The sequence below is a fragment of the Arachis stenosperma genome, chromosome 6 (genome assembly GCF_014773155.1).
Source record: "Arachis stenosperma cultivar V10309 chromosome 6, arast.V10309.gnm1.PFL2, whole genome shotgun sequence".
Taxonomy (NCBI): Eukaryota; Viridiplantae; Streptophyta; class Magnoliopsida; order Fabales; family Fabaceae; genus Arachis; species Arachis stenosperma.
This window is the reverse complement of record NC_080382.1, coordinates 18,205,122-18,228,314: the sequence shown is the minus strand read 5'-3', so window position 1 is coordinate 18,228,314 and position 23,193 is coordinate 18,205,122. Positions and strand designations below refer to the sequence as shown.

Here is a 23,193-nt window from a genome sequence, read left to right as displayed (position 1 = left end):
AGGTGATGCACTTATTCAAAGCAGATGATGTTTGAACTTACCTATTAGCAAGCGGAAAGACTCGAGGATTGCCTGGTATAGGCGAGAGAAATGGTAAACGAATCCAAGCCCAGGTAAGCAGAAGGGTCAGCGGTCCATCAATCTCCTTGCAGTTGACACGAGTAGCCCTACACAATGCTCTATACAAGTGCGCCAAACATGCCGAACCCCAACTAAATTCTCTAATCCCGCCAAAGTTACGGAGCAACGGCAGAAATTTCCAGTGCACTCCTGCCGCAGACTTGTCCCCAAACATAATGGTCCCAAATAATAACATTATGTGACACTTTACATACCTCTAAACCTGAATATCATTATCTAAGACTATATGTTCTTTTAGTCTCCGAAACCAAGTCAACTTTACAAAACTTCCTCTACATTCTGTCTTCCTGGGTGCAATACCAAAATGATGGAGGCATTCGACCTCTAACGCCTCATAACTACTCATAGTCGGTCCTGTAACTGGAAGACCATTTGTCGGAAGCCCAAAAATTACCGCAACATCCTCCAACGTCACAGAACACTCGCCAATTGAAAAATGAAAAGTATGCGTCTCGGGCCGCCATCTCTCGATCAGAGCATTAACCAATGCCGATTGACATTGGACAACTCCAATCTGCGAAACGTAATAAAATCCAGTCTCCCTCAAATGTCCCTCCACAATTGGATTATATGGATCCGGTGGCATATAATGATCGCATATTAACATTCGTGAAGCCTACAAAACATAGCCATATATCACATTAATCAAATATAACCATGCTTAATTAACATACCATATTTAACATTCTTGCATTCTCATTATCATATAAGCAACATAACATAATCAATAAACCTTAAATGAAACTAAAATTAACATCTATTTATTACTATTATTTCCATGAAAGCTATATTTTCTAATATCTACATCCTAACCTTTTCTTAATAACGATTTCCATTCGTTTAATGTAAATAGATAAAATGAATGAATGTTAAACTCAAATAAATTTAAAATTAAATCTAATTATTATTACTCGACAGCAATATAAAATTATATTTGTTAATTCTAACTCCAATATCTAAACTAAACTAAATCCTATTTGGTTTATAGTAATAACTATTAATAATATCTAATTTATATTTATATAACTGATTCCCCACTATTTTCTTGTATATTATTATTATTATTATTCTTGTACGGGCACATATAGAAATTAAATTAACAACCATACATTATTCTACTAACTAACCACATTATTATTATTCTTACAGTAATTAACTATCTAAACTAGTTTAACTTACTAAACTAAACCTAAACTAACGGTCACTATAATAATAATAATAATAATAATAATAATAATAATAATAATAATAATAATAATAATAATAATAATAATACCTCGTTCAGGATAAATAAATTAATGTCACTTAGTTCACTAATTATATTTACACAACTCTAACACTTGAACCAACTAACTAACAGCATACATTCACTAATTATAAAAATTGCATGTAATCTAATTATTATTATTTAAATTAAAAAAATTAATTTAATAAAATAAACTTACATAATTAGATTGATCAAGATAATTAATAATGTGTAATTCTGGACGATTCACATCTTTTGTTCTTCGTCTCCTTGGCATTGTTCAACTTGGTCCCCCTCCTTGAATTTTTTTGCTACTGAAGCTTCAATGGAAGAAAGGAAATGGATTTTGAAAGAGATAGAAGGGTTTGAGAGTGAGAGAGGAACGAAGTGGGGCACTAGATGGAAGGCTGGGATTTTACTCCAATGTGAGAAGGGGTCCACTCCCTGAGTTCCTGCATGCTCGACGCGTGGCCATGGTGCGCAAATCGGATGGTCCGATTTGTTCACCATCCACGCCAGTAATCGGACCGTCCGATTACATACCCCCAAATCGGACCGTCCGATTTCACTTCGCAGCCCCCACACTCCTGTAATTGACGTCACACCTCCATATCGATGGAATACACCAAAGCTACCCTCATATTAAAATTAAAAAAGTGTAATTCACATCCTTGTGTATTTTTTAATAACAAAAGGCAGAACTAATTACTTTATTAAACAAAAATAGTAAAAATAATCATAAAATAAATTTAAACACTTAATAATTCAACAGATAATTATTATGATTGTGATAATGTCATATACTAATATAACTAAACTTTTTATCGTGAGTTATAATAATTATTTTTTATGGGCATGAAGCTCCATTGTTATTTGACCACCTCTATTATCTTAAGCATAACTAGGTAATAATAATTCGGATGATTTATATATATATTATTCTGAACTAAAATATATTGACATGAATAATAAAAAATTATATTAAGTAGATAGATAGATAAGCAAATTGCTTTTTTGTCATTATTTATGACTACTGACCAAGAAAAATATATTTTATGCTCAATTCAAAATCAATGTGGCAAACTAAATATACGTGGAGATAAAGTAAGAAATGCTAATCTAATTTTTATTCCGTACAAAAATAGCAAATCTTATTTAAAAATAAAAAATAACGTCCCTTGTTATATATGGAATGAATATTAATAAGATTTAGCCGTTGGTATTATTGTCCAATTTAATTGGCAAATGGCAAAAGAGAGATGAAAGCTATCAAGTACGGATATTTTGTTGAGTTGTCGTGTCCGCATGTTTTGGATACGATATTTGTTGACAGTTATTCGATATGTATGTCTAATTATGTTTTAATAAAAAATAAAAAAAAAATTTTTAGATACACTTAGACACACTTAAATCACGTATCCACATGTTCAATCTTATTTTTAACATATATCATTGAAATGAGTTTAAAAATAATATATATTATTATTTATTAAAACAAAAAATATTTTAAATATTTTTATATAATTAAAAAATATTAAAAATAATTAAAAAAATTATTTTATATTTTAACAGTAATAAAATATCAAAAATTTATTGTAATTTATCTAAAAAATACTTTATATTCTATATATATGCCGTGTCCCTGTGTCTTATAAGATTTTAAAATTTATGTATCCGCGTGTTCCGTATTGTATTGTGTCTCGTGTCTGTGTCAATGTCCATACATCATAGGATGAAAGTAGTGGTGGGCGCAAGCTTAGGACGGTGATCCTCCACTGATGCCACCACCACTCATCCGCACGCCGCCCCCAACAAATTCCTTTTATTCCCATTAACCTATTCACACGTGCTTTTCGTGCATCAAATTAAAATTGAATAAATGCTGTTTATATGTATCTTATTAGTTTTTTACCAATTCACATGCATGGCATGGCTACAAGTGCATTGCTCTTACACTCTGACCTAATTTGCCGGTTATTATATGAAACAAGTCCTCACTCTAGATAAGTAGGTATTTCTAGGTATTACTTATTATATATTTAGTGGGGTTAATAGTCAAATTTGTATATATATATATATATATATATAAAATTATTTATTTTTTTAATTAATTTTAAAAAAATTAAATTAGTTATATTAGTCTCTAAAAAATAAATTATAAATTAAATTTTTTTTGTTAGTTAGATGATAATGTATCACGTTAAGTATTACGTGACATGATAATGTAATAATTTAATGTCATATATCATAAGATAATTAGTTAATATATCAAATTAGTCACATATGTCATATATTGAGTTAATACTCAAAATCGTCTCTAAAAAATACATATATAAATTTTTAAGAATACATATATAAATCATTTTCATTCTTAAAACTAAAAAAATTGATCAATTTACAAAGAATAATTTAATATAAGAACTTAATTTACATATGTACTTTAGATATTAATTTGATCCTAAATAAATGTATGACATATCAGGTAATACGTGATATACTAATTTGATATATTATCTAATTATTTTATGATATGTAATATTAATTTATCATATTATCATATTACGTGATATTTAACATAATACATCATCATTTAATTAATAAAAGAACTAATTAACTTAGGTTCTATCTGCTAATAACTAATATATATAACTAATTTCATATTTTGAGGACGAATTTAAAAAAGAGTGTTATCCAATGTTGTGTGTGTTAATTAAGTATATAATATAATTATAATAAAGTTAGTGTGGGTGTGATGGATCTGAATTGCACGCGTACTACATCCACCTTGTGGCTATAATAATTGCCTTCTAACTTCGTTTCAAAGTTTGCACCTCATTGTAGCTAGTCACTACTGTCTACTAATTTCATATTTCTGCATGCGGCATGCCATCAAAAACTAAATAAAAAGTAATATATTTTGTCTTAATGTTTTTGAATCTTTTACATTATTTATTTTTAATATTTAATTTATTTTAATTTAATATTAAAATTTATTTTAAAATATTAGTGATAAAATTAAATAAAATTAAACGTTAAAAATTATTTTAAAAATATTAAAAATTAAAAATATATATTTTATGGATTTAAACAATATATCATCTACATTATACTACACAGTGGAAAACTCTACATATTCATTAAAGTTTGTTTATCATGAATGATAGGATTTAATTTTATTTTCATAAAAAAGCCGATTCCTAGCCATATATACTATATTGTTCTTTATGAAATATGAACACTATATTGAATTGTTCTATCGCTATATTAGATATATTTTAGATACGATATTCATTTAATACACAGTATTTTTTGCATTCAACTGTGTCTTAATAAAAGATAAATTTTTTTTTTAAATTAAATATACTTAAATACACTTAAATACTATTACGTGTCAACATCTAACCTTATTTTTAAGAAATACATTTAAAAATAGTACATATTATTATTTATTAAAATAAAAAATATTTTTTATATTTTTTATAATTTAAAAATATAAAAAATAATTAAAAATAAATTTATATTTTAATATAAATAAAATATTAAATATATATATTGTTTCATATTATATCTTAACTTTTATATATATATATATATATATATATATATATATATATATATATATATATATATATATATATGTCATTTTCCTATATCTTATACAAATTTTAAAATTCGAATATCCATATATTTAATATTATATCTTGTTTCGTTTTCATACGATGAGCATTCGTGCAGCATAGCTTCTTGTTAAACTTGAAAAAGTGATGCCATGGATATTAGTGTAGAATGAGCTTGATCAGTACCTAAGAAAATATACTAATCATAATAGAAAAAGTTTTAAAGTGATTGAAGGAGTGAAAGACGGGAATATAATTGAACCATTTCATTTCATCACATTCATGATGAGGATGGATATCAAAGGGAGGTTCAGGTTCTTTCTTCACTTTACAAAAGTAGAACAGATCCAACGCATTCTTCGTTTATTATATGATATAAGGATAGTAAACAATAATAAATACTAGCAAAACCAAAAATCAAAACCAAAATAACAGTAGTTAAAAAGAAAAACATTAGGAAAAGAATGGCAAATAATGAGTCCTTTTTGCTTCTCTTTTTATATTTTGTATTTTATATTTTTTATTTTTTAAACTTTATAAAATAAGATGTAAATCAAGAAACAGAAATAAAAATAAAAATAAAATTTATTATTTTATTGTTAAAAAAATCAAAAAGAAAAAAAAAGAAAATACAAAGCGGACACACCTTACTTTTTCATTTCCAACCTTTTATTGAAAAATGAAACTGTTATTACTTAGAAGCAAATTAAACTTTTCTTAGAGAGACAATACTCTTTTTAACCAGCACTTTTATTTATGTTAGTATATTAATAGACATATTGATAATGCAACTTGATTCGTCCGAGGTGGACGAGTTTAAGCACTTCCAAGCGAGTTGTCAGCAGAAAGGAAGAGCTATACGTCGGTCAGAACCAAAAACCGTAGTGGGAATACCTACAAAAAATACTCCGACGTTTAAGTTAGTGATAATTTTGAGTGAGAGTAATAAAATGAATATGAAAACTAAAAATAGAATCTGCCTTTAGCCGAGCATATTAGCTCGGCTTTATAGAAGCTGTTTTACCCGTTTATTGTGGATAAGTCCGAGTTAGTAGGTTGGTTATGATATTCTATTTTGGTGATTAGGTTTGTTAAGCACGTTTCTCATCTTTAAATGTGCGAGGCCGATTTTATCTGCTCACGTGCCGAGCTTTCCTGGCGGCCGAAGATAGTGGTAACGTATCATAGCCCCCAAACTTGCCTTGGTTTGGACAGGACTAAGGCGAGCTTTTGAATTAGGGATGTCGCGAACCTCGGTCGCTGGGTTTTGTTGTTGTAAATGTTCCTTACAGCCCCCAAGATCGGCTTGGTTGTGTAGAAATTCTGAAACGTTTTTGTGTGTTTATTTTTTACTTTGTATTTCACGCCGGTTGACATGATTGACGTGAAACGTGGTCCGCTTTCCCAGACACCCTTGTCCGTTGAATTTTGAAGTCATTTAATGCTTTTTTTTTTATGACCAGGATTAATTGTGATAGGTTTAGTAACCGTTTGGGTTGCAAAGGTTACTTTTTATTACCTTTCTTTTTTTTTTTCATATTCTGTTGGTGTTTCCTGGAGAAAAGAAATTTGGTTTCAATTCCTATCTAAAAATGACTAACAAAGGTCAGTGTTGATTTGTATTTTTTTCTACTTTGTGTTTTATTCTTTCTTTGCCTATGATGGAGAACTGTGATGGGGGTGATGCGTGTGGTTGGGTAGATGCCAGGGTGAAGGGATATGCGTCGTAGTTTGATGACGGCGAGTCAGTAAGGTTGTTGGGGTCGGATCTGTGGGTCAGGAAAGGTAGTAACATTAGGATAGAGTTGTTGCCCTGTGGTAAAGAGGACCGAGTCTGTGACCGGTTGAAGGATTGGTCCTTCTTTTACATGTATAGCTGTCTGTTTACTGAGTTAGGAGTCAAACTGCCTTTTACCGAGTTTGAGTGTGGGGTTTTATATTGGTTGAACTGTGCCCCAACCAAACTTCACCCTAATTCCTGGGATTTTGTTCGGGCCTTTGAGATATTGATGGAGTTATTAGGTCACTTGCCGTCTCTTAGGCTTTTCTTCTCGTTGTTTCAGGCTAAGGGGTGGGTCGTGGTTTGTGGATGAACCTTAGTAGCTATCCACGTCGAGCCATTTTCGGTCTTTATAAATCTTTGTTCAAAGATTTTAAATCTATGTTTGTTAAAGTTAGAAGTGTACCCGAGGAATTTCCTTTTTATTTGAATGAACATTTAGTCGAGAAGTTTCCCTTGTCCTGGTGTCCTGAGCCATATCAAGTGCTAGACATAGATGATAGGCTTCCTGATGATAATGTTATGATGGACTTCTTATTTAAGTCATTGGGTCCGAAGGGTTTGTTGTCGGTTGCTGAGATGTTGAAATGGGATACTGATAGACAGACTGTGTATGATCATATAGGTAACTTGTTTTACCGTATTTCTTTCTTTCTTGTTATGAGATATTCTTCCTGATTTTGAGTTGATTGCTTTTGTTTTGCAGCCGAGAAGGCTCCCACTATTACCACAACGGGTTTGAAGTCTTTTTTCAACCAACGCAAGAAAGGTGAAAAAGAAGTCTCTTGCAATGTGGGGAAAGGTCCTGCTGCTGCCGCTGTTCAGTATGGGCCTGTTTAGAAGCCCAAGCGTAAGAGGGGTCAGGCGAAGGGTAATGCTGCCGAGGTACTGGAGGGCAAAGGTGACTCTTCCATGATTCTCCAAATGGTTGAGTCTGCTTACGAGTCGCAGAAGAGGCTTCATGGGTATGATGAGAATGAGCATGGGAGGTCGTTGTGGGCGAAGCTTTATCCCTTTAGTACGATGGCTGACGAGCTCTGCTGTTTCTTGGATGATATGAAAATGATCAATGAGGTTGGTCAAGCTGGTGTTAGTAGTTTTCTTCAGGTATATTTGTTTGTTTCGTGTTTTGGACATTTTCGAGTATTATTCTCATTCGTAAGTTGTTGTTTTCCAAGTATAAAGCTCGGCTTTATTGTGACTATTTGGCCTTTTTTTATTATAAGATATGTTGTTTGGCAAAGTTATAATAGCAGTATGGTTTTGTTTTGCACTAGCAATGATGTTTCTGCAATGAAAGAGGTTGTTAATGGCCGATTTGTGAATTATGAGGTTTATCGATGAGGAGAGTGAGAGCTCTAGTGTAGGTGATAAGGCAGTTTTATGAAAAAACTTGACTTGCTTTTGTAGTTTGAATGTTTTCTAAGAACTATGCTCGGCATATGTATTTTGGTTTTCGAGTATGAAACTCGGATTATTTTGACTGTTGTTGACTGAAGTATATGCCAGTTTATGATGATAACATAAATGTTTTGCCTACAATACAAATGACATTTGTATAATAGTTTGTGGCGTCCGACCTCGTTAAAACCCTCTTTGAGTAAAACCCATGTGGTTTGGGAAAAAACCTTCGAAGGAAAAAAAGAATACCATCATTCGTGAATTTACAGCATGTATCATGATTAATATTCCCTTAGGGAGGAGACATTCCATGTTCCTGGAAGTCGATCTACTTTAAGAGTTTCTAGTTTGTAAGCCCTCTTTCCGAGATTCTGGAGAACTCGGAAAGGTCCCTCCCAATTTGCTGCTAATTTGCCATGTGCTGGAGGTTTCCGAGCTTTTTCTGTTCGTCTAAGTATGAGGTCTCCTTTATTGAAGGACCTGTGAATTACTCTTTTGTTGTGTCTTCGTTCTATGAACTGCTTCCTGGCTCGTTGTTTAATGGCTGAGATTTCTCTTTCCTCTTCTACAAGATCTAGCTCGGCTATTCGAGCTTGCAAGTTGTTCGGTTGATTATAAAGCCCGGCTCTTAACGTCAGAACGCTGACCTCTACTGAGATCAGTGCTTCTGCGCCATATACCAGCTTGAAAGGAGTTTCTCCGGTAGCAGATTGAATGCTGGTGTTGTAACCCCATAGGATTTCTGGGATGAGGTCGGCCCACTCTCCCTTAGCCTCACCGAGCTTTTTCTTTAATCCCTGCAAGATAATTCTGTTAGCTGATTCAACTTATCCGTTGGTTTGCGGGTGCTCGACTGAACTAAAATGATGCTTAATATTAAAATTTGTTAGAAAAATAGCAAGTTTATGGTCTGTAAATTGTCTCCCGTTATCTGAGATGATCTCTCTTGGGATACCGTATCTACATATAATGTTTTTCCATAAGAAAGATCGCACTTTTTTTGCCGTTATATGTGCTAGTGGTTGTGCTTCTATCCACTTAGAGAAATAGTCGATTGATACTAAGAGGAACTTTACCTGGCCTGGCGCTTTCGGAAAAGGTCTGAGGATATCGAATCCCCACCTATCGAAAGGCCAGCTTACCTCTATGGAGTGGAGCTCCTCAGCTGGGGTCTCTGAGAGGGTGGCGTGTTTTTGACAATTATCACATGCCTTGACTTTCGAAATACAGTCCCTTTTTATCGTCGGCCAATAATATTCCATTCGTAGTATCTTTGCAGCCAATGCTCGACCGCCGATGTGGTTTCCACAAACCCCTTCGTGTGTTTCTGCCATAACGTCTTCAGCCTCCTCCTTGCTAATGCATTTGAGAAGTGGTTGGGAGTATCCTCGCCTATACAGCGTGTTTCCGACTACTGTGTAGAAGCTTGCTCTTCTTCTGAAGAGCGGTAAGTTCGGCTCATCATCTGGTATTGCACTTGTGTTGATGTAATTGAGAAAAGGTGTTCTCCAATCTGGTACCTGCATGATGCTTAAGATTGTGTCCTGCTTAAAGCTTGGCTTGTTAAGTGTTAGTTGGGACAGGGCCGGTGTGTTTTCCGCTTGCCTTGTTGTGGCTAACTTGGATAACACATCGGCTCTGGTATTTTATTCTCGGTTTACATGAATAATATCAAATTTATTGAACTTTGAGATGAGATCCTTTGTTATGAGCCAATATTTCTCTAACAAAGGATCTTTTACCTGGTACTCGCCCTTGATTTGATGTACTACCAGTGAAGAGTCGCAGTAAACTGTTATCTGAGGTCTCCTGAGTTGTTGGGCGAGCTTCAGTCCTGCTAGCAGAGCCTCATATTCCGCTTGGTTGTTGCTTGCATTGAAGCGAAACTATAGTGATTACTCGGTATCACTTTCTCTCCCTCTTTTAGCAATACCCCAGCTCCGCTTCCTTCTCTGTTTGATGCTCCATCTACATGTATACTCCAATTGGCTTCTGTGTGCTGTGTTTCATTAGTCATTTCTGATACAAAATTGGCAAGTACTTGCAACTTCAGAGTCTTCCTTGATTCGTACTTAATGTCGAACTCAGAGAGCTCGACAGACCATTTTGTTAATCATCCGGCGAGCTTGGGTCTGGTTAATATCTGCCTCAATGGTTGGTCTGTTCGTACTATGATTGTGTGGCTCTGGAAGTAATGTCGCAGTCTTCTTGCCGTGGTGATTAATGCTAGTGCTAGCTGTTCTATCTTCGGGTACCTTGTTTCTGTTGGTTGTAGTACCCTACTGATGAAGTATACTAGGTTTTGCTTTCTCCCTGTTTCAATTACTAGTACTGAGCTTATAGCATGGTTAGATACTGATAAATATAAATACAACGGCTTACCTGCCTCAGGTCTCTGAAGTATTGGTGGTGATGTTAAGAGCTGTTTGAGCTTCGTAAAGAAGTTTTCACATTCGTCTGTCCATGTGAATTTCTTGCCTTTAGAGAATGTCTGGAAAAAATGATAAGATCGGTTTGCCACTGCAGGTAGGAAACGTGATAGGGCGGCTATTCTCCCTGCTAGTTTCTGGACTTCTTTTACTGTCTTTGGACTTGTCATGCTCAGCACTGCATTGCATTTCTCTAGGTTGGCTTCTATACCTCGTGAGGTTAGCATGAAGCCGAGGAATTTCCCTCCTTGGACTCCAAAAGCACATTTGTCCAGGTTGAGCCTCATGTTATATGCTCGGAGTTGGTTGAAAATTTCTACCAAGTCATCACAGTGTGACCCCTTTGCAGGCATTTTCACTACCATATCATCTACATAGACTTTCAAATTTCGACCTATTAGCCGTTGGAATACTTTTTCCATTAATCTTTGATACGTCGCACCTGCATTCTTTAGGCCAAAAGGCATTACCTTGTAACAAAAATTTCCATGTTCTGTTATAAAAGCTGTCTTGCTTTGGTCCTCTAGGTGCATCAAAATCTGGTTATAACTAGAGTATGCATCCATAAAACTCAGGGTTTTGAAACCAGAAGCATTATCAACTAACTTATCAATGCAAGGTAATGGATATGCATCTTTAGGGAAACCTTTGTTTAGATTTGTAAAGTCGACGCACATGTGCCATTTACCTGAGTTTTTCCTTACCATTACCACATTTGATAGCCATATGGTGAAGTGGATCTCTCTGATGAAACCTGCATTGAGGAGTTTCCTGGTTTCTTCAAGTGCTGCTTGTTTTTTCTCTTCTCCGAGGTTTCATTTCTTTTGCGCCATTGGTCGGACTGTCTTATCAATCGCTAGTTTGTGGCAGATAACCTCTAGGCTTATTCCGGGCATATCTTTCGGCGTCCATGCGAACAGGTCGGCATTCTGGCGCAGTATGTGTATGAGTTGTGTTCGTTCATCCCCCTCCAGTGCTTCTCCAATGTGAGTATATTGCTTTTCATCTGCTGTTAATATTACTCGGTGCAGGTTGTCCATTGGTTGGGGTCTTTCATCGAGGTCTTCTCTTGGGTCGAGATCGGCTAGCATTGTGGCCTCGGTAGAATTGTGTATCGCTTGGACTTGTGGCCGAGCTTCCTGCTTCGCTTGGATTCGCTTTAGACTAGCATTGTAGAACTGCCGAGCTTCTTGGTGATCGGCGTACACTCTTGCTATTCTGTTTTCCTGCACTAAAAACTTAACACACAGGTGTAACGTGAACACTACCGCTTTGAATATATTTAAGGCGGGTCTCCCAATTATAATATTATAAGGGCTATAATAATCTACTATTAGGTATTGAATATCAATGGATTTCGACATAGGGATCTCTCCCATTGTGGTCGTTAGCCATATGTGTCCCATGATGGGGGACCCTTTCTCCGGAGAACTCAATTAGCTCTCTCGAGGAGGGCTGTATTAGTTTTTCTGATAACTTCATCTTTTTAAAGTAGAATAAAACAAAATATCAGCACTACTACCTGGGTCCAGCAGTGTTTTTCTTACCAACAGCTCTCCAACCTGGATAGAGATCACTACTGGGTCGTCGAGGTTAGGGCTTGCCGATCTGAAGTTTGATTAATCGAAAGATATTGTGATATCTGGGCCCTCCTCCTTCTTTGGCTACAATGTTCCCTCGATTGCCAGCATTGCCCTATAGCTCCGTTTTCTGGCCGAGTTCGTTTCACCTCCACCTGCGTATCCTCCTGATATGTGGCTGATGATTCCTTTTGGTAGATCAGGAGTTGTCTGTTCTTTCTTATCTGTCACTGCTTGTTTGTGTTCGTTCTTGTCCGAGTTTGTCCCTCTGGCTTTTCGACCTTTGACATATTTGTCTAGGAGCCCTTGGCGTGCTAATCTTTCGAGCAGGTCCTTTGCAATGATACAGTCGTCCGTGGTATGGCCGAACTTCTGGTGGAAGGCGCAATGCTTGTTTCTATCCACGAACCTTTGGTCTTGGTAGTTCCCTGCTCGAGCTTGTGGCTTCACGATTTTGGCATTCAGGATTTCTTTGATGATGTTTTCTCTTTTGGTGTTGAATATGGTGTACGTATTGTATTTTGGTGTGAGCTTGAAAAGTTTCTTTGTGTCTCTATTGCTTGGTGATCTGAGAGCTTTTTCCTCATCTCTTCGATGTGGCTGTTTATCCGACTTTTGGGCCTCGCGGAGCTCCTCAATCTCCATGTGACCTGCGGCCCTTTCTCGGAACTCTTCCAGTGTTTTTGGCTTGGTTATCGCAATAGTCTCCCAGAATTTGCCAGGTCTGAGGCCAGCTTTGAGAGCATGCAAGTGGACAGCCAGATCCAAGTCTTGGATCTCCATAGTGGCCTCAGCGAACCTGGTCATGTAGTCCTTCAAGCTCTCATGCTGACCTTGCTTAATGGTGCCAAGATAATCTGATCCATGTACATATATTCTTGACGCAGCAAAGTAATCGATAAATGACCTGGCTAGATCCTCAAAGGAGGAGATTAAACCTGCAGACAGCTTAGAAAACCAGAGTAATGCAGCACCATCGAGGTAAGTAGGAAATACTCGGCAGAGGACGGGCTCATTGTTAGCACCGTTGAAGAAAATCATGGATTGGAACTTCTTCACGTGGGCTCGGGGATCTCGGAACCCCTTGTATGGTTCAAGCGCAGAGGGCAGTGCAAAGTTTTTTGGCATTTGGTACTTTGTGATCTCCTCGGATAAGGGGTTGTCGAGGGTAGCTTCTTCTTTGGTGGAGTGATGTTTAAGGGATCTGTGTTGCCTTGGGCCGAGCTTTTGGAACTTTCTCCCTCATGCTTTCCGTTGTTCGACGCGGATAGCTCGGCTATCCTCCGCACTTCTACTTGAAGTTTAGCGAACTGGGCCATGAGCTCAGCTTGTGTGAGTTGTGGATTTTCCTTGTCAGCCATGTTCGAGGATTGAGAATCCTACAAAATAGAGTAAAAGATTAAACAAAGGAAAAAGTGGGGTTAGATGTATTTCGGCCCACGGTGGGCGCCAAGTGATTCATCCGAGTACTTAGGTGGCCGAGCTTAAGCACTTCCGAGCGAGTTGTCAGTAGAGAGGAAGAGCTATACGTCGGCCAGAACCAAACGCCGCGGCGGAAATACCTGCAAAAGATACTCCGACGCTCAAGTTAGTGATAATCTCGAGTGAGAGTAATAAAATGAATATAAAAACTGAGAACAGAATCTGCTCGGCTTTATAAAAGTTGTTTTACCCGTTTACTGTGGATAAGTCCGAGTTAGTAGGTTGGTTATTGATATGAGCTGTATGGTCGGTTACGAGTTATAAGCTCGGTAACGTATTCGCCATCACAACCGATCTTCGGTTACAATCAGCATTCATTCTCACTCAATAACGTCGGATGAGCAATAAATCACCTCTCCAAACGTTACGACCCAAGTCTAACGTTCGGCAACAAACAGATTTAAAAGGAAAGGCAAAAGGAGGAGAAGGTAATCAATCTGTCACAAAAATAACCTTCATACATATTCTCTTATTAACTTGATCGTCGGAGTGCCTTTGCAGGTACCCACCCCCGTGTTCCTTCCGGTGGACGAGGTTCCGGATCGTATCTCAGGAGTCTGCCGACCTATCTAGAAAGCGACCTATACCTCGGCCGGAGCTGGTAAGAACATTTGGCGCCCACCGTGGGGCCCGAAGTTCGAGACATTATTAGAGCTAAACCCCGAAATCTTCACGTGCCCCTATGGCTGATGTCCCCCCACCCACCCCATCCGAGCTTTTAAGGATGGTGACCGAGCTTCAACAGGCAAATCAACGGATGGCGGAGGACAATCAGAGAATGCAGAACCAGATTGCGCAACTGGAGCAAGCTCGCTTAGAACATCACAACAATGATCATGAGAACAACGAAAGAACTCATGTTTCTGAGACGCCACAGAGCAGGGATGAAGAAAACCGACGAAACGAAGAAGCTCACCCTGATAATGAGGAGGAGCAACCCGACAACTCGGCAGGACCGTTTACAGCCGAAATAATGAACTTTCAACTCCCCAGACAATTCACCCTTCCGACCACCTTAGTGCCATATGACGGATTGGGTGACCCAAAGCAACACGTCAAAAAATTCCGGTCTATCATGATTGTTAACGGTGCATCCGATCCAATTCTTTGTCGATGTTTTCCATCTTTTTTAGACGGTCCTGCACTTGACTGGTTTTGTTCTTTGCCTGCAGATTCAATTTCCCGCTTTCAGGAACTAGCCAGTCAGTTCGAGGATCATTTTGCAGCGTCTGCAATATACCTCCACGACTCAGACTATCTGACGACTATTAAGCAAGGACCACAAGAAAGCTTAAAAGATTATATAACTCGATTCACAAAAGTGGCCATGCAGATCCCTGACCTACATCCTGAGGTCCATTTGCACGCAATTAAGAGCGGCCTGTGCCCAGGAAAATTTCAGGAGACCATCGCCGTTGCCAAACCCAAAACCTTGGCCGAATTTCGAGAAAAAGCCAAGGGACAGATTGATATTGAGGAGCTTCGCCAGGCACGAAAGGCAGACAAGTCGGCCCCAAAAGATGATGAAAAGCCAAGAGACAACAAAAAGAGTTTTAAGCCTGTCCCGCGATATGAATCTTACACCCAGTTTAATACCAAACGGGACGATATAATCAAGGAGATACTGAACTCTAAATTGATCAAACCCCCTCGGAAAGCAGGCACCTATCCAGAAGCAAAGAACGTGGACAAAACCCGATACTGCAGTTTTCACCAGAAGCATGGCCACACAACAGACGAATGTGTCATCGCCAAAGATCTACTAGAGCGCTTGGCACGCCAGGGACATCTTGACAAGTTTATTACAGGACATATGCAAAAGAGAGCGGCATCGAGCTCCAAACAACTAACGCCAGGTCCGTCATCAAAGGACAAAGAGAAAGCTCCTACTCAACCACGAGGGGTGATCAATTGCATTTCTGGCGGTTATGCTGGTGGTGGCCATACAAGCTCGGCTAGAAAAAGAACTTACAGGGCCATGTTAGCAGTCGAAGATACTCCGCATAGCCCCACTCCGGTGCAGGACATCCCCGAGCTGACCTTCGGACACGCCGACCTTAATGCTGCTTACACCAATTATGATGATCCAGTGGTCATTTCTATCCAACTGGCCGACCTTATAGTAAAAAAAGTACTACTTGATCCAGGGAGTAGCGCCGATATCCTTTTTTTAGTACATTTCAAAAAATGAAACTGAGCACTAACATTTTACAGCAATACTCGGAAGAATTAGTTGATTTCTCGGGAGAGCGAGTCCCGGTGATGGGATCGGTGTGGTTACAAACCACCCTCGGAGAACATCCCTTGTCTAAAACACAAGACATCCAGTATCTGGTGGTTGATTGTTTCAGTCCCTATAATGCTATGTTAGGAAGGCCATTTCTCAATAAATTCACTGCAATAGTTTCAACATTTCACCTTTGTGTTAAGTTTCCTGTGCAGGATAACATCATCGCAACCATCCACAGTGATTTACATGAAGCTCGCCGCTGCTACAATATAAGCCTAAAGCCTACAAGGAAAACTGCCGAAGTTCACATCAATTCTATACAATCAGAGCAGCCAGCCTTAGCCGAGCTGGACCCAAGAGCCGATCTTCAAGAACGACCTACACCAAATGAAGATCTAATAAAGGTCGCCTTGACTGATGATCAAGCAAAGTTCACCTTCATCGGAGCGTCAATGCATAAAGACGCGAAGGAAAAGCTGACCACATTCTTACGTCAGAATGCCGATCTATTTGCTTGGACCTCAGGGAATATGCCGGGAATTAGCCCATCAGTAATAACACACAGATTAGCAGTCAACCCATCAGCCCGACCAATTTCTCAGAAAAAGCGAAATCTCGGAAACGAAAAGAGAGAGGCCTCCATGATAGAAGTCAAAAAGCTCATCGATGCTCAATTCATACGGGAACTCAGATTCACGACATGGCTAGCTAACATCGTTATGGTAAAAAAACACAACGGTAAATGGCGCATGTGCGTCGATTTCACTGATTTAAATAAAGCATGTCCTAAAGATGCTTATCCCTTACCCTGCATAGATAGCTTAGTAGATAACTCATGCGGTTACGGTACACTGAGTTTCATGGATGCATATTCTGGTTACAACCAGATTTTTATGCATCCATCAGACCAGGAAAAAACAGCTTTCATAACTGAATATGGTAATTACTGCTATAATGTCATGCCTTTTGGTTTAAAGAATGCAGGTGCAACATATCAAAGATTAATGAATAAGATCTTTGAACAACAGATAGGCAGGAACCTTGAAGTCTATGTGGACGACATGGTCGTCAAAACAAAGGTCGGCCACGAGCATACCAACGACCTTGATGAAATATTTGCCCAAGTCAGAAAATACAATATGAGGTTAAATCCTGAGAAATGTGCCTTTGGCGTCCGTGGAGGAAAGTTCCTCGGGTTTATTCTAACAAGCCGAGGAATAGAGGCCAATCCAGAGAAATGCAAAGCTATCCTTGACATGCACAGTCCCACTACAGTAAAGGAGGTTCAACGGCTAACAGGCCGCCTGGCCGCATTATCCAGATTCTTGCCGTGTTTGGCAGCTAAATCCTTTAACTTTTTTCAATGCTTAAAGAAAACAACAAAACAATTTTCTTGGGATCAACAATGTGAACAGGCATTCTCAAATTTAAAACAGTTTCTATCTAAACCCCCTGTTTTGCAAAAGCCAAAGCTCGGCGAACCCTTATATCTATACTTATTTGTGACTGATGCGACTATTAGTTCTGTTCTTATTACAGAGAGCAACAAGGAACAACAGCCGGTTTACTTCGTGAGCAAGTCACTGCAGAATGCCGAGCTACGTTACCCAATGCTCGAGAAGCTCGCCCTCGCACTAATCTTCTCTGCCAGGCGACTCCGACCATACTTTCAGAGTCACACGATCATTGTTCGGACATCTCACCCGCTTCGTCAGATACTTTCTAAACCTGAGTTAGCAGGACGATTAGTTAAGTGGTCCATAGAGATATCCGAATTTGATGTTCAGTATCAGCCCAGAGGGTCGATCAAATCTCAGTATTTAGCAGACTTTGTAGCCGAGCTTACATCCTCAGAGCCCGACGATAAAGAACAAACTTGGACGTTATTCGTTGATGGAGCTTCGAATCCCCAAGGGGCAGGTGCAGGCATACTACTTGAAAGCTCGGAAGGCATAGTAGTCGAGCACTCTCTCAAATTCTCGTTCAAAGCAAGTAACAACCAGGCCGAATATGAGGCCCTCATTGCCGGGCTCAGGTTAGCTAAAGACTTACATGTCAAATTTCTAAAAATTCACTGCGATTCATTACTAGTTGTGCAGCAAGTAAACAATGGTTTTCAAACAAAAGATCAGATATTGTTGAAATACCTAGATATTGTCCAAAAGTTATTACATGATTTTTCAAAGGTTGACATCAGCCATATACCTAGGGAACAGAACAACAAAGCCGATATTTTGTCAAAATTGGCCACAACACAAACACAAACTTCAACCCTATTCCAATCAACTCTAAGCAGACCAAGCATTGATATACCTAATATCCTAAGCACAATTAATCAAAAGGGTTGGCAACAACCTTACATACATTATCTTCAAAACGGTACTATTCCAGAAGAAATTCAGGAAAAGAGTAAATTTAAACGACAAGCCTCCTTTTTTACACTGATGAATAACACTCTTTATAGGCGAGGATATTCTCGACCTTTGCTAAAATGCTTGAACAGGGAAGAAGCTGATATTGTCTTGGCAGAAGCCCATGAGGGCATCTGCGGAATACATTGTGGTGCTCGGACTTTAGCACGAAAGGTACTCCGGGCAGGCTTTTACTGGCCGACAATATGGGACGATAGTAAACAGAAAGTCAAATCCTGTGACAAATGTCAGAAACACTCACCGATGATTAATATGCCAGCAGAGCATCTTCATCAGGCCGAGGTAAGCTGGCCGTTCAACAGATGGGGAATGGACATTCTTGGACCATTCCCCACGGCCCCAAGACAGGTGAAATATTTAGTGGTTGCAATAGACTATTTTTCAAAATGGATCGAGGCACAACCCTTGGCAAAAATCACATCATCCCAAATGATAAGTTTTGTTTGGAAAAACATAATTTGTAGATTCGGTGTACCACACCATATTGTTACTGACAATGGTCGGCAATTCACTGACCATAATTTTAAGGAGTTTTTGCAGAACTTAAAAATAAAGCAGCATTTTTCGTCGGTGGAGCACCCACAATCAAACGGCCTAGCAGAGGCCGCTAATAAAGTCGTCCTTCAGGCACTACGAAAGAAACTTGACGACGCAAAGGGATTATGGGCCGAACTTGTACCAGAAGTGCTATGGGCGTACAACACTACAGTACATTCAACGACAAAAGAAACGCCGTTCCGCTTAGTCTATGGATCCGAAGCAATGATCCCTATGGAGATATCGCAAAGTTCCCTCAGAACGCAGTCCGAGCATCATAATGAAGCTCGGCAGGCAGAGCTTGACCTAATTGAAGAAATTCGAGAAACATCAGCTATTCGACACCGAGCACTACAACAACAGTTAAGCCGACGATATTCACGAATAGTTCAGCCGAGAACATTCAACGTCGGCGACTTGATCTTAAGAAAAACTGAGCAAGCCCGCCGACCTCCTTCCCATGGAAAGCTCGCCGCAAACTGGGATGGCCCCTACCGAGTATACGAAGTCCTCGGACGAGGAGCCTATAAGTTGGAGCAATTAGACGGCACAAAAATTCCAAGCACATGAAATGTCAACTCTTTGAAACGATATTACAGTTAGAAAATAAACCAGTACTCTTTTTCCTACTTTGAGGATTTTTTCCGAAAGGTTTTTACTCAAAGAGGTTTTAATGAGGCTGGTGCAAAGTTGTACAGGTACTATCAATAAAGTCTAAATCTTTTCAAGTAATTTCAGTAAGCATCTATCTCTATTTGAAGTTCCAAACAAACTACAATTCATTAACAAAAGTACCATTAAACGCAAAAAGTCGCATCATTTAACTACGGATGCGCAAACAGACATATCAGTTATCACGCCAACAAAAGGCTACAGAACAAACGATTAGGAAACAGAAAATCCCTAATCATACAGACTACAGAAAGCACGTCTAAGTGTCTTTTAACAGAAAATAAATAAAATCAGTCAGCCAGATTATCATCACCCTCCTCAGCAGTTTCTTCATCATCAACAAGTTTCCCATCCTGAACTATTTTCCCAGGATCCATAGCAGAAAAATCAACATCAGGAGCAAGGTGCTTTGCCTGGTTCACAGCCCTCTGAAACCCTTCAGCAAACGCATCCAAAATGTCACCCTGTTTGCTACTCTCAAGCTCTTTAATTTTCGCCGACAAATCAATAACTCGGTCAGTAAAGCCTAGTAGGTCACTTTCTTTCTTTTTCAGCAAACCAGAAAGGTTTTCACGAGACTCTCGTTCAACCTTCAGATCAGTCTCAACATCAGAGAGCTTCTTTTTCAGGTCAGTCAAATTCGACTCTTTTACTGATAGCTGATCTTTCAGTTCAGTAAATTTGCTATGTTCAGAAGCCAGCCTCCTATGTTTTTTCTCTTGACTACGCCCAATACTGGCGAGTCGGAAACCTAACACCTGAAAACCAAAAATAAATGTCAAAAAAAAAAACAAAAGAGACAAGACCTGAATATCACAAATATGTTCGGTAACAAACCTGTAGAAACTGATCTACTGCCACATCTCCAACCTCTCCCACCCGATTCATATCAGACACAGTTTGTACAACCTCATCAGCTACCACATTAAAAGGAAATTTCTTACTCCATACTAAACCAGACTCCCCTTCCTTTTCGAAAACATGAAGCTTTTCTTGATTCACAATAAAACTTGATAAATCCTCAAGAGGAATGCTATTGTCTTTAGCCAACACCTCCTCGGCAGTACCAGACTCTGACTTCCTCTTTTTGAAAACAATCTTCTTCTTCTTTGGCTGAGGTTGGTTAACCTCGGTGCCACCATCCGCCTTATCAGCGTTCGATGAGGAACCATCAAAATTCTTCGCCTTAAAACGTGATCTCAAGCTCGAAGCAGTAACCCCAGGAAAATTGCCAGCTACAACACAGAGACAAAATTCTTCAGTACATATATTGAGCAGCTAAAATCTCGAAAAAATCCTCATAATAAAAATACCTTACCAAAATACTCTATCACAGCAGATTTATTTTCCTCCCACACAAGTAGGTCGGACACAGATACTAACCCTCCCCTATCAACCATCTCCATTAGAAATGAGATAATACACTCATTTCGGGAATTAATGAGTTCCGGACCCAGTATATGCTGCGGTTGACAGCACCAATACATGGGAAATTTTTCCCCCAAATTTTCGTCTAGATAAAAAGGAAAATCTTCATCTTTCGATTTCACTTTCAAAAACATCTCTTTGAAATCCTTAAAAGAGGATTTGTAAAGTTTGAAAATTGAAAACCCTGGAGTACTGTTTAGATTGATCCACAAACCCTTCCAAACCCCCTTGGCTTGGAACAGACAAAAAAACAGCTCTAACTCCGCTTCAATCTCAAGGAAATCCATCAGAGCCTGGAAGCACCTGATGAAAGCCCACCCATTCGGGTGTATTTGAGACGGAGCACAATTCATCTGTCTCATCACATCACATTCGAAAACAGAAAAAGGAAGCTTAACTCGCAGTTCCTCCATTACGCAACTATACATGTAAAAGTATTCAAAATCTGTTTTTCTGTGGAAAACCCGGTCAGATCGACTGCATGGCAGCATCTCCACCCGAAACCCACTCCTAACTATCCTTCCCAAGTTCACCCTATTTACACTCTCCATATCGGAAAATAAAGATGCACGTATGTGTACATCCTGGTCAACCCAACCATAACTTTCGTCATTTTCAAAACCAACAAAAAATTTTTTCTTTTTCTCACTCATTTTCAAAGAACAAAACAGAAAGCAAAAGTATTAGAGACGAAGAAGAAGAAGCAGTTTTTACTGACCTCTAGTACTCATTTCTGCTATAACAATTTCTGCCTCCCACTCAAAAACCTTAAGAATTCCACAAGCTTCCCTAGCCACTAATTTTAATTTAACTCTTCAGTTCAATTATAACATCCTGGCCGTTAACTTAAAAGCCATACTAAACGGTTACCAAGTCTCATGGGAAGTTGAACCAAGCAGTAATAATTACACTACACAACACCCAACGAGCAATCCCATCTATACCTATGTCAACAGTAAGTGGGGAAACGAGACACGTTGACCTGGGGGCTCCACACACCGAGCTATAACTCGCCAATTAAAAGCTCAACCTGTCTCCTCTAAGTCAGGCCAAGCTTGGGGGCTGTGATATGAGCTGTATGGTCGGTTACGAGTTATAAGCTCGGTAACGTATTCGCCATCACAACCGATCTTCGGTTACAATCAGCATTCATTCTCACTCAATAACGTCGGATGAGCAATAAATCACCTCTCCAAACGTTACGACCCAAGTCTAACGTTCGGCAACAAACAGATTTAAAAGGAAAGGCAAAAGGAGGAGAAGGTAATCAATCTGTCACAAAAATAACCTTCATACATATTCTCTTATTAACTTGATCGTCGGAGTGCCTTTGCAGGTACCCACCCCCGTGTTCCTTCCGGTGGACGAGGTTCCGGATCGTATCTCAGGAGTCTGCCGACCTATCTAGAAAGCGACCTATACCTCGGCCGGAGCTGGTAAGAACAGTTATGATATTCTGTTTTGGTAATTAGGTTTGTTAAGCACGTTTTTTATCTTTAAATGTGCGAGGCCGATTTTATCTGTTCACGTGCCGAGCTTTCCAGACGGCCGATGATAATGGTAACGTATCACAACTATTTATTTATTAAATATTTATTATAATTAATCAATATGTATTATTATTATTATTTTAATGCAATGACCTCGTTACTATCCTCGGGCAGTGATATGAATTATCTTTCTTAGGATTGTTCCTCCTTTTTATTGTTTTTTTTTCCATGTATAAACACCCAAAAAAGATAAAAGATAAGAAATAAAAAATCGAACTAAAACGAATTATAATGCATATATGAAATCCCTATATATATATATATATGAATGTTAGAAGGTTACAGATTTATTATTTTTGTTAACAGTTAGTTATTAATATTTATAAATATAAATTAAAAATATATTATTAAATTATTAACTAAAAAAAGGTTAATGGCTAAAAAAATAATTAAAAATAATAAATTTTAATAATTTTTGAATATTGTTTTCTTGATATATCTAAGTCAAAATATATTCGTTTGAAATTAATTGGTAACGTAGAAGTTTTAATTAAAAATTAGAAAACATAATTACAACAAATGGCTCATCATAACTTGCAACGAATCAGATAATCTCAGAAGCAGCAACGGATAGAGTTGACGGAATTATAGGAGTTAGTTCAATTGCTATATATAGTGTAGTAGTGTATAGTTGTAGGCTTGTAGCAGAGCTTTGTAATCAAATTACT

The 23,193-nt window shown here is 38.2% G+C and overlaps 2 protein-coding genes across 2 annotated transcripts; one reads left to right on the top strand and one right to left on the bottom strand.

Annotated features, from left to right (window-relative positions):
• Positions 1–12,278: 12,278 nt before the first annotated feature.
• LOC130933792 (uncharacterized) lies at positions 12,279–13,322 on the bottom strand. The gene has a single exon (XM_057863405.1). It carries the CDS (start codon positions 13,320–13,322, stop codon positions 12,279–12,281), a length of 1,044 nt encoding a protein of 347 aa, XP_057719388.1.
• Positions 13,323–14,358: 1,036 nt separating this feature from the next.
• Positions 14,359–19,445, top strand: LOC130933791 (uncharacterized). The gene is made up of 3 exons (XM_057863404.1): positions 14,359–15,807; positions 15,891–16,845; positions 16,939–19,445. Exons 1-3 carry the CDS (start codon positions 14,359–14,361, stop codon positions 19,443–19,445), a joined length of 4,911 nt encoding a protein of 1,636 aa, XP_057719387.1.
• The last annotated feature ends 3,748 nt before the right edge of the window (positions 19,446–23,193 follow it).

Excerpts from the sequence above, each read along its gene's own strand:
- LOC130933792 (XM_057863405.1), bottom strand. The coding sequence starts at position 13,322 with ATGCCAAAAAACTTTGCACTGCCCTCTGCGCTTGAACCATACAAGGGG.
- LOC130933791 (XM_057863404.1), top strand. The coding sequence starts at position 14,359 with ATGGCTGATGTCCCCCCACCCACCCCATCCGAGCTTTTAAGGATGGTG. Across the intron at positions 15,808-15,890 it reads CCGACCTTATAGTAAAAAAA|CAATACTCGGAAGAATTAGT; the intron begins GTACTACTTGAT and ends AACATTTTACAG. Across the intron at positions 16,846-16,938 it reads AGCTTTCATAACTGAATATG|GCAGGAACCTTGAAGTCTAT; the intron begins GTAATTACTGCT and ends AACAACAGATAG.